General features: G+C 45.4%; 1 protein-coding gene across 1 annotated transcript in view; it reads right to left on the reverse strand.

The window, feature by feature from the left end:
- Positions 1–441: 441 nt before the first annotated feature.
- LOC115110237 (LIM and SH3 domain protein 1-like) overlaps positions 442–12061 on the reverse strand; it is a 50883-nt gene continuing 39263 nt past the window's right edge. Inside the window, exons 4-7 of the mRNA XM_029635720.2 lie at positions 9267–9374; positions 5521–5599; positions 4736–4848; positions 442–4119 (exon numbers count right to left, since the gene is read on the reverse strand). Coding sequence (XP_029491580.1) covers positions 3946–4119; positions 4736–4848; positions 5521–5599; positions 9267–9374 — 474 coding nt within the window. The 3' untranslated portion in view covers positions 442–3945. The remainder of the gene's footprint in view (positions 4120–4735; positions 4849–5520; positions 5600–9266; positions 9375–12061) is intronic.

The following is a 12061-nucleotide window of genomic DNA, read 5'->3' on the forward strand; positions in this document are numbered from 1 at the left end:
AGGATAGGAAAACAAGTCCCATGATAGCAAAAAACATCAACACTAAAATGTCCAACATGATGAGAATGCCAGAAATGGAGGATGCAGATGTATCGCCAGAACACACGACGAAGAAATTGGAAGCCCCCTTAAAACCGGCGCAGATCGGGGAAGATCGGAAATAGCCGGAGCAGAATAATCTCTATGCACGAAGCCCCTCCCCGCCCTATACTTTCTATAATATTGTACGCGTGGAAGCATACGGGTAGACATTAAAACCAGGATAGGGAGTAGCGTAAAACATGGGACATTTATTTCTGCTGAGGGCCCAGTCCCATATACATTTAATACATGCAATCTGCGTTTAGTGTTCAGCAAAGTCGTAGTCATATAGTCAATGAATCACACCGAATGAGGAAGAATTTACACTGAAGGAAGCAAATAATACTGGACGCTACCGAGTAAAAATGACATTTTATTTAATCTGTAGAATATTTAAGTACAATTCGAAGTGCTGAAACAGGGCAACATGAGATGCTTTTATCAGTTCCTTAAAATTCAACTGGAGTCTGATTTTCTTTTAAGAATGTCAATATATGCATGTAAAAAAAAAAAAATCAGAAGAACAAAAATGCTATCAAAACAAAATAATTTTTTGATGGAATGCACAACATCGGTCTGAATGCTAGGTCAGTGTTTGTGGTTGGTTGATGTGATTTATATCTGCACTTCCTATACCAGTATCATACAAAAGCAGGGATGGTTTATTCATCAGAAGCATAGGACATAGGAGTCTTTAATTGGGGTAGAAGGTTGGAGGACTCTTGGCCATAGGACTGATATGACCACATACATTGGGGGAGGAGAACAAGGTGATGATATGAGATATGATACTGCAGAGTTGTAGGAGTGATACCAAAGCAGAAGAGAATATTGGTCTCCTGGCGGATTCCTAGTCTTTCCTTAGGTTGGGGGTAGTAGTACGCTTTCCTAGTAGCATCCCTTTCCTAGCCCCATCCAGCTCAATACAGACAATAACATGGTGCAATAATAATGTCTACGCCTTGCCGCTGTGGTCTATCATCACTCAAGTCGCACAAAAACACAATTGGCTTGTCTTTAGCCACTTTGGATTGGTTTCCCTCCAACTACCACCATCATTCGCCTCGCTCCGAAATACCCCTAGCAACTAAAACAAATCCACATCACTGCAAAGGAAAAACAGCTGTGGCAGCCAACGAAGGCTTGGTTTATTCCCCATCTATAAAACACACCAAAGCCTCCACATAGCCAAGGCTATTTTATTTTGAGGCATTGACTGCTGATACTGTACAAGAGGCCAACCAAATTCATAAAAACTCCCAACACCCCATTCACGTCAAGCCAAACCACCTCTTCCTCCTCACCCTTTCTTCAGTTACTGCAGCAAAGCAAGTGAGACTTCAAATGGCTCTGCCCCAAAACGGCCCTTCATACAGTGTACGAGTTTAAAAATGTCCAGTTGTCAAGTAGAGATCATAGATGCTAAATGCCAGCCTAGACTTACCTTTTTTTTAATCAGCATGGCAATCTGATTATCCAGTCGGGTTGAGGTGTGCGTTGTGTTCATTCTAATTCATTTAAGCATCATTGTTATAACTCATCACATTACAAAGTTGAAGCCAAAATGATATGAACGGTCAACACCTACTTATTGTCCAACACGTCCCACCACACTGGTACTAAAAAGGGTACCGTTTACCCTTTATACTGCCCCTTCACCTCATTAGATCAAAATCATTCCACACTACAGCTTTAGTCTGCAGGTAAAAGCCCCCTCCTTCCCCAGCACCATGACCTACAACCCAAAACAACTGTACAACACCACCATCAAATCAGGCTATACGGCGGAACAAGACTTTTAATCCCCCCCCCCTCACATGTGACAGTCACAGTGCATCAGAGAAGGGGAAGAAACATTAGGGTGGGAAAGATAAGTAAGCGGTCGAGGAGGAGTTCACCGCGTCCCTCTCCCAGCCTCACACGGTCCCTCGGGACACGGAATGTACAACGATCCGTCGGCACTGGAAGAATCTGCTCCTGACAGGACATCCAGACAGATCTCGTAGCTACGACTATGAAAGTTACGTCGTTGTCGCGTAACATTTCTCAGTTTCCTGTGCAACACAGGGGTGCCACTACATAGGCAGGGAATGTCCTATGGAAATGTGTGCCTATAGAATGTCAGAGATGATCTATAAATGCGGGCGAGAGAGCGGGGGCCTAATGTAACTATGCGCCATGACGACTGCTCATTAATGAGCATGTGAATATTCATGAGCCAGTGGCACTCCAGAACATTGCTCTCCACTCTTCGGAGTTTCAAGGAAAAGAGAACTGGGCGAGGTGGTCCAGTCACGAGTTGGCACAATAAAACAGGCAAATTGGGTTGACGAATTATCAGGCAAATACATAACCCATGATGGTTGATTTACCCCATGGATCTAAATCGTTGGGATTTCTAACCCAGCATACGCACACGTCTAGACAAAACTAGCGTGCCTTATTGGTTCATAAATCGAGTTGCCGTTTTACTTCCGAAATGTATTTGATACATTGACATTTTTAAAATAAGCCTCTTAGAATACCAACAAAAGCAAAGGGGGGAAAAAAACAGCATGATAGGAAATAAAACACTAACATTTACCACAGCCTGGATTTCTGACCCCCGTTCAACACTTCTCATAACAAAGGACTGGAATGTTTAACAACAAAACAAAGTGAAAAAAATAATAATTTGAAAAAAAAGAGAAAAGATTGACAATACAGAATTGTTTTGGGAATTGTGTTTGGCCTTCGCGCTTACGATTGATAAACTCGGATGTTGGTTCTCTTGGAATAGGGGCAGGACCTGGCCTGATCCTACCCCCTCTCTCCGCCCCAGACCCTCTCCAACCATCACGTCACTCATCTTCCTGTAAGACTGTCGGAAGGCATGAGGCTGCGAGCGGGAGACAGCGAGAATGAGGAATAGCTTCACACCCACTGACTAAGGTGATGACATGATTGTAAGAAGATTGTAACCACGTCCCCTAACTAACTCGTCCCTGATCCCTCCTGTACTTCAAATGCCTGAACTTGAGGTACAAGGCAAGGCAGGAGGCGCTCTTCAGTTTAGATAGGATTCCAGTTGAGTTTCAGAACAATACCCACAATGCAGTGCAGGACAGGGTAAGACAGGTGAGGTAACAGATAAGTACTATTGATAAATGCGTACGTGTAGTTATAGAAATATATAAGACCTCTCTGGTAAGACTGATACTGTAGACTGCTCACTGACTGGTTGATGCGACAACAATGGGGTATTGATGGTTAATGGAATGTACACAAGTCAAATATTCAAGCTGAGTTCTAACTGCCCAGATATAGTAAGATTCTACACTGAGCTTCCAGTCAGACCAATTTCAACCAGTTTCAAAAACGGAAAAAAGAAGAAGAAAAAAACAACTTCTGAAGATGCCACACCCACATTCCAAACTCATTTTCTCATGACCACATTGGCCTCAGTTCTCTGCTGTCATGGCAACTTGATTGACAAAGGGGGAGGTTCATATCGTTTTGCATCATAGTTTGCTGGAAAATGAAGTGCTGTAGCTAGGATAGTTGTGATACACTATGACCCCTGATGTATATATAGCCTGTAAGATGGAGGCATGTTTCTTCTGTAAGACTTAAATTCCACTTGACTGCTTTTTTTTAGTGGACCAAAGAATTGGGACAGAGACAGGCAGACAAACAGACATTCAGATAGACGGCAGCACAGACAGACAGAGTGTCGTTGGAGGAGAGCAGACCAGGGGTACACCGGGGGGTCTTACAGGAAAGATCGGAGAACGAGTGAAAGAAATAGAAAGCGGCATTAAGATGAGATGGCACTGGGCTTTTCATTTGCTTCTCTCCCTCCCTCCCACACTTCTCTTTCTCAGATCAGATGGCCTCTACATAGTTAGCAGGCAGCATGCCCTGCTGGCCAGTGCGCTCGACACGGCCGTACATCCAGCCCTCGTCGATCACCTGCGCGTCCACGATCACATCTCCCTCCAGGAAGCCCACCTCGTCCTCATCGGCTGCAGCATAGTCATACACCGCCTGGTACCGCTTCTACACACAGGAAGAGAAGGGGGATATATATATATATATATATATATATAACGAGTGAAAAAGAGAGAGAAAACGAGTGAAAAAGAGAGAGAAGTGAAAAAGAGAAAACGAGTGAAAAAGAGAGATGGAGAGAAGAGAGAGAGATGGAGAGAAGAGAGAGAGATGGAGAGAAGAGAGAGAGATGGAGAGGAGAGAGAGAGATGGAGAGGAGAGAGAGAGATGGAGAGGAGAGAGAGAGATGGAGAGGAGAGAGAGAGATGGAGAGGAGAGAGAGGATGTAAAAGGAATAGGAGGGAGGGAAGGGAGAAGGTACGGAGAAAGGGAGAGAAAGAGAACATGAAGTTCCTATAACACCACCTTCAACAGAGACAGTCAGTCTCTGCTACAAGACAAAGCTACTGGGGGGGGCCATGTGGATACTGCCAGACACAGTGGAGGCCCCCATGCAGAGAGAACAGTGCCTACGTCCCAAACGGCACCCCTTTCCCTAAATAGTGCATTACTTTTGACCGGGCCACAACGGGCCCTGGTAAAAAAAAAGCAGATGCTTTAAATAGGGAATAGGGTGCCATTTGGGATAGATCCTAACACAAGAGAGAGGAGGGTTCTGTCTCACCCCGGAGCTGGGAGGGGGGGCGGCGGCCACCTGACGGACTGGTCCAGGAGCCGCTGCTGACTCATAGCTGTAGTTCTTAGACGCAGCAGGGGGCTGGTGGGGCTGCTGGAACACTGGTGAGAGAGAGGGAAAAGGAGAGGGGTAGGAGAGAGCCAGAGATAGCGAGAGAAAGTTGGGGAGAGAGAATTGTGAGAGGGAGAGTGAGTGATTGAATCAGAGTGAAGGATAGACATTTTGGCCCCCCCCGTCTCATCTCCTCCTGCTGTATTCCCCCCCTATCCCTCCATCTAACTGGCACCTCATTGGTCAGCCCCAGGGCTCTGATACAGAGAATTCCACAGCACAGCAAGTCAAAACTTGCAGCCATCATTTAGCACCTTTCAGTCAATTATTAGAACAATGACTCTCTGTGATATTGAGAGGTGATAACATGTACACAGTGAATGCACAGGTTAACCACTAGCTCACAATCACTGTATTCAGGTGTGCTAAAAAACAGGAACTGTCCACAGAGCCGAAAAAGCAAACATTTTACGCCCAGGTATAAATGCAACCATGTGTCTACTCTCACTGATGTTAAAGCTACAAAATGTAATCAAATGTTGGTCTTGAGAAATATATTTTAGATGGTACAATAATTCTCTACACTTTACTTGCTTGTGAAATTAGGCAGACCATTCGAATTTTAGCAACCAGGAAATGTCATCGTGCATCTTTAATAAATGTATTTCCATAGTGTGTGTGTGTGAGAGAGAGCGAGAGAGCGAGCGAGACAGCATGTGTACCTGGATTGGGGCTGTTGGGCTGGGGAGATGGGATTTCTCCTCCCATCCTGTTCTTCTCAAACTCCTCATGGTACTTAATCTGTGTACACACACATTATATTTGCATTGTGACATTTGTCATTTAGCTCTGATACATAGTGGCTAGATATAACACCCAGACGTCATGTATGGTGCTGCTTAGTTTGATAAGAAAATTCAGATTGCATCCTGTTGACTGTACCAGTCCAGCAGATAGCTATTTAGAGCAGGGAAATAAAGTGCAGTTCATGTCGTGCCCAGTAGGTGTCTCCAGATCCCACTCCAGGCAGTAGGGCTGCGTGTGTAATAGGTAGGGCGCTACAGTGCTAAGCTACGTGCTTCTCCATTTCTACAATAGGCCTGCTGACACAGGAAATGACATCGTAGCCGGAAGTTGGGTGACCTCAGCGCTGCCTAGCAACCATTGCTGACACATCACCAGGAACAGGTGAAATGAGAAAAAGTGGAGAGAGAGAGAGAGACAGGCCTAAAGCAAGGGTAAGAAATTGAAAAGAGTAACAGAGACCCAAAGGAGGAAGACAGAAAATGGTGCAAAATATATCATGTCTAACAAAAATACTGGGTGAAAATGACCTTTTAGTTACATGCGCCGACCTTACAGTGAAATGCTTACTTACAAGCTTCTAACCAACAATGCAGTTTAAAAAATACAAATAAGAAATAAAAAGTAACAAGCAGTTAAAGAGCAGCAGTAAAATAACAATAACAATATTATATACAGGGGGTACCGGTATAGAGTCAATGTGTGGGGGCACCATTTAGTCTAGGTAATATGTACATGTAGGTAGAGTTATTATTAAAGTGAGTAGCACAGGAGTGAAAGGGGGGGGGGGGTGTTGCAATGCAAATAGTGGCTATGGGGGGGGGGGGTACCGCTTGCCGTGCGGTAGCAGAGAGAACAGTCTAGTGTGGCTGGAGTCTGACAATTTTTAGGGCTTTCCTCTGATACCGCCTTGTATAGAGGTCCTGGATGGCAGTACATGCTTTCCTTGTTTATTCAGGTAAATCAAAGCTGCATCACAACCAGCAGCACCAGCCCTAATATAACAACCCAGCCAACATCACAGAGAGAGACCGCATTCATCTCCAAATGACCAATAAACCTGAGACAGATCCTTTTCTGCAGTATAACAGCCCTACTATTCCCAGCCTGAATGATAAGACTGACACAGCCTATATTCTGCCCCCTCCCTCTCTCCCTCCCCCTCTCTGGGTGGGTGAAAGAGGCCAGTGTGTTAAGCGGAGGAGAAGACCGTGTTAAGCGTGAGTGAGGATATTGCGTTCAGTGACTGTGAGAAGACAGTTATTTTAAATGTGAGAGAGCCAGCAACATGTTCAATATGTTACGTGAGAGAGTCTGACATTACTTCTGTTTGTTTTGAAGGTGAAGGTTGCACACAGATGGTGTGTGTGTGTGTGTGTGTGTGTGTGTGTGTGTGTGTGTGAACAGGAAAAGCTCAGCCCATGCCAGTCCCACTCCCGGACACAAAACTGCCCCCCCCCTCCTCTTAACCTTCACTACATGAATCAGTAGAAAGTTAGAGGTAGGAAGGGACAGAGGGCTGGAGACCTTAGTGAACGTTCTAAATGAATGTGAATTAGAGTCATATGACAGAGAGATAAGGAGAGCGAGAGACGGGGACTAGTCCAGACAGACAGTTGTGAACGAGAAGGGGCTGGAGTTGGACATCTCACATTTCAAAGAGAGCTGGACATGTCTGTCTCTCTCTGGCCTACTGAGTGTGGGTCCATCCGAGGAGGAGGGAAAGAAAGAGATCATCAGCCGCACCCCTTGGCTTGGTCTGTCCTCACACACACTGATAACAGCTGGGACACTGTAACAGACTTCTCATGTTTCTCTTCTCTGTATTTGCCTGGGGTTGTAGAAGTGTTGATGTGTGTGTGTGTGTGTGTGTGTGTGTGTGTGTGTGTGGTAATAAAGTGTGTGTGTGTGTGTGTGTGTGTGTGTGTTTCCACCGTCTCAGACACACAGGATCTGTTCCTGTATGAAAGCAGTAATTAACCAACACCCTCCACACTCATTAAGTCATTAGAGAAGACAGAGCAGGGCAACTATGTTCTGCGATGTCAGGATGTGTGTCCCTGGTCTGCCAGAGCAAGCAAGGCCCTAGGCAGCAGCCTTCTGCAACAGAGGACCACAGAGGGACAAAGTAACATAACCCTGTGCCCAGGCTTCACACAGCACTTCTGGACTAAGAGACAATCTGCACATCAGAGTGGTAAGGACGTGCATGAATACATACATAACACACATACATACTAAATGGTTTAAAGTATGTGGACACTCCTTGAAATTCGTGGATTCAGCTATTTCAGCCACAGCTGTTGCTGACAGGTGTATAAAATCGAGCACAAAGCCATGCAAACTCCATAGACAAACACCGGCAATATGACGGCCTTACTGAAGAGCTCAGTTACTTCCAATGTGCCACCGTCATAGGAAGCCACCTTTCCAACAAGTCCGTTAGTCAAATTTCTGCCCTACTTACTTGACCTGCCCCGGTCAACTGTAAGTGCTGTTATTGTGAAGTGAAAAAGTCTAGGAGCAACAACGTCTCAGCCGCGAAGTGGTAGACCACACATGCTCACAGAACGGGGCCGCTGTGGGCTGAAGCTCTTTAAAAAAGAATCTGTTCTCGATTGAAACACTCACTACGGATTTCCAATCTGCCTCTGAAAGCAAAGTCAGCACAAAACAATGTTAATCGGGAGCGTCATGAAATGGGTTTCCATGGCCGAGCAGTTGCATATAAGCCTAAGCTCACCACGTGCGTTGCCAAGCGTCAGCTGGAGTGGTGTAAACCCCGCTGCCATTGGACTCTGTAGCAGTGGACATGTGTTCTCTGGAGTGATGAATCACACCTCACCATCTGGCAGTCTGAAGGACGAATCTGTGTTTGGCAGATGCCAGGAGAACGCTACCTGCCCCATTGCATAGTGCCAGTTGTAAAGTTTGGCGGAAGAGGAATAATGGTCTGGGGCTGTGTTTCATGGTTCGGGCTAGGCCCCCGTAGTTCCAGTGTAGGGAAATGTTAACGCTACAGCATACAATGACATTCTAGACGATTCTGTGCTTCCAACTTTGTGGTAACAGTTGGGGAAGGCCCTTTCCTGTTTCAGCATGACAATGCCCCCGTGCAGGTCCATATAGAAATAGTTTGTCGAGATCGGTGTGGAAGAACTTGACTGGCCTGCACAGAGCCCTGACCTCAACCCCATCGAACATCTTTGGGATGAATTGTAATGCAGACTGCGAGACAGGCCTAATCCCCAAAATCAGTGCCCGACCTCACTAATGCTCTTGTGGCTGAATGGAAGCAAGTCCCCACAGCAATGTTCCTACATCTAGTGGAAAGCATTCCCAGAAGAGTGGAGGCTTTTATAGCAACAAGGGGGGACCAACTCCACATTAAGGCTCATGATTTTGGTATGAGATGATCAATGAGCAGGTGTCCACATACTTTTGACCATGTAGTGTATATATATATATGAGAGAGCGTGAGTGGTCAAAGGAGCCAGCACTGCAGGTAAGGGATAAAGACAGGCCTGAGTCCCAAATGGCACCCTGATCCCTATAGTGCACTACTTTGACCAGGGTTCCATTTGAGACAACCTGAGGGAGAGAGATGGTTGTTGTTCCTGTCCTGTGACAGGTCCTGCGTGTGAGCGTTGACAGACAGACGTACGTTGCTGATGTGGTCCTGTGTTTTCTTGATTCTCTGCATCTCTGGCGTGTCGGCCACAGCACTGAAACCTTTCCCTTTGTTCTTCTCAAACTCCTCCTTGTACTGCACCTGGAACACACACACACACACACACACACACACACACACACACACACACGTCAAGAGAGTCAAATGTTTCAAAAGAGTAAAAAATAAGATCAAATCACATTTTATTTCGGTACATGCTTTGTAAACAAATCAAATGCATTTATAAAGCCATTTTTACATCAGCAACAACAGGTGTAGACTAACAGTGAATTGCTTACTTACGGGTGCAAACAGAGAAAACAGAAAAGCAATAACAAGTAATAAATACACAATGAGTAACAACATGGCTAAAAACACAGGGTACCAGTACAGAGTTGATATGCAGGAGCATGAGGTAATTAAGATGAGTTTATATGTACATATAACTAGACATGAAATGTAAATAAACAGGCTATAGTTTTAATGACTTTTAGCATGCGCTACCCTCCCACCCTCCCTCAAAAGTGGTGGTGACAGTCACTTCCTGTTGCCAGGGCAGAGAGACCATACACACAGGATGTGCTGACATAGCCTAATAAGGTCACACCAAGAGGTGTGTGTACAACAGAGGGCACCTCAGCCAACATGACAAGTAGGCCTAATGAACAGGAAAATCACTAGCCTACGTCAATCTACTATCCCCCATAGTTAAAAAAAAAAAGTTTACCTATTCTATTGATCAGTTTGTTGAGAAAGAAATGGCCTATTCCAAACAAATTCTGGGACAGTTGTGGGATGATCGATCCAAAATTCATACAAGCAGTAGGCCTAGACTACATATACAAATAAATAAATAATACAATTGTTAAAAAGCAACGAGTCTGATGAAACCGATCAGAACGTTTAGCTTACAATGTTGATACTATTCATTATACAATTGCAGCAATGCGCACAAGGCAGTAGGACACACGCAAATGTTGGTTCCATAATGCAATTAGGGGACAACGCACCGCACATGTGAGCAGTTTGATGTGAAATGTGAAAACATCCGTTAGACATTAAGAGGGGAGATCTAATATTCAACAACTAGCATGGGTTGCTAATACGACTAAAATTGTGCCTTTGGATACTGGCCAATTAAAGAACGTTTATTTTAAATAATTGCATGATTTTGGCTAGGTAAACAAGGTAAGACATGCCTCATAAACTCAGCAAAAAAAGAAACGCCCCTTTTTCAGGATCCTGTCTTCCAAAGATAATTTGTAAAAATCCAAATAACTTCACAGACCTTCATTGTAAAGGGTTTAAACACTGTTTCCCATTATGGTTCATTGAACAAGCAACTATTATTGAACATGAACCTGTGGAACGGTCGTTAAGACACTAACAGCTTACAGACTGTAGGCAATTAAGGTCACAGTTATGAAAACTAAGGACACTAAAGAGGCCTATCTACTGACTCTGAAAAACACCAAAAGAAAGATGCCCAGGGTCCCTGCTCATCTGCGTGAATGTGCCTTAGGCATGCTGCAAGGAGGCATGAGGACTGCAGATGTGGCCAGGGCAATAAATTGTCCATACTGTGATACGCCAAAGACAGCGCCCCAGGGAGACAGGCTGGACAGCTGATCGTCCTTGCAGTGGCAGACCACATGCATCAACACTTGCACAGGATCGGTACATCCGAACATCACACCTGCGGGACAGGATGGCAGCAACTGCCGGAGTGACACCAGGAACGCACAATCCCTCCATCAGTGCTCAGACCGTCCGCAATAGGCTGAGAGATGGTGGACTGACGCTGGAATGAGGGCTTGGACTGCAGGCCTGTTGTAAGGCAGGTCCTCACCAGACATCACCTGCAACAACGTCACCTATGGGCACAAACCCACCGTCACTGGACCAGACAGGACTGGCAAAAAGTGCTCTTCACTTACAAATCGCGGTTTTGTCCCACCAGGGGTGATGGTTTGGATTCGTGTTTATCGTCGAAGGAATGAGCGTTACACCGAGTCCTGTACTCTGGAGCGGGATCGATTTAGAGGTGGAGGATCAGTCATGGTCTGGGGGCGGTGTGTCACAGCATCATCGGACTGAGCTTGTTGTCATTGCAGGGAATCTCAATGCTGTGCGTTACAGGGAAGACATCCTCCTCCCTCATGTGGTACCCTTCCTGCAGGCTCATCCTGACATGACCCACCAGCATGACAATGCCACCAGCCAAACTGCTCATTCTGTGTGTGATTTCCTGCAAGACAGGAATGTCAGTGTTCTGCCATGGCCAGCGAAGAGCCCGGATCTCAATCCCATTGAGTACGTCTGGGACCTGTTAGATAGGAGGGTGAGGGTTAGGGCCAGGAATGTCCAGGAACTTGCAGGTGCCTTGGTGGAAGAGTGGGGTAACATCTCACAGCAAGAACTGGCAAATCTGGTGCAGTCCATGAGGAGATGCACTGCAGTACTTAATGCAGCTGGTGGCCACACCAGATACTGACTGTTACTTTTGATTTTGATCCTCCCTTTGTTCAGGGACACATTATTCCATTTCTGTTAGTCACGTCTATGCAACTTTTTCAGTTTATGTCTCAGTTGTTGAATCTTATGTTCATGCAAATATTTACACATGCTAAGTTTGCTGAAAATAAAACGCAGTTGACAATTTTATTTATCCGCTTTTTAAAACGTATAAAATAAATAAATAAATGGTGGCCAAAAGCCGGCTATTACCAGTTAACGGAAACCCTGATGCATAGGCCTTTGTGCGTGCTTACCACTCCCTTCCCAGTGTG

The sequence above is a fragment of the Oncorhynchus nerka genome, linkage group LG26, assembly GCF_034236695.1.
Source record: "Oncorhynchus nerka isolate Pitt River linkage group LG26, Oner_Uvic_2.0, whole genome shotgun sequence".
Lineage (NCBI taxonomy): Eukaryota > Metazoa > Chordata > Actinopteri > Salmoniformes > Salmonidae > Oncorhynchus > Oncorhynchus nerka.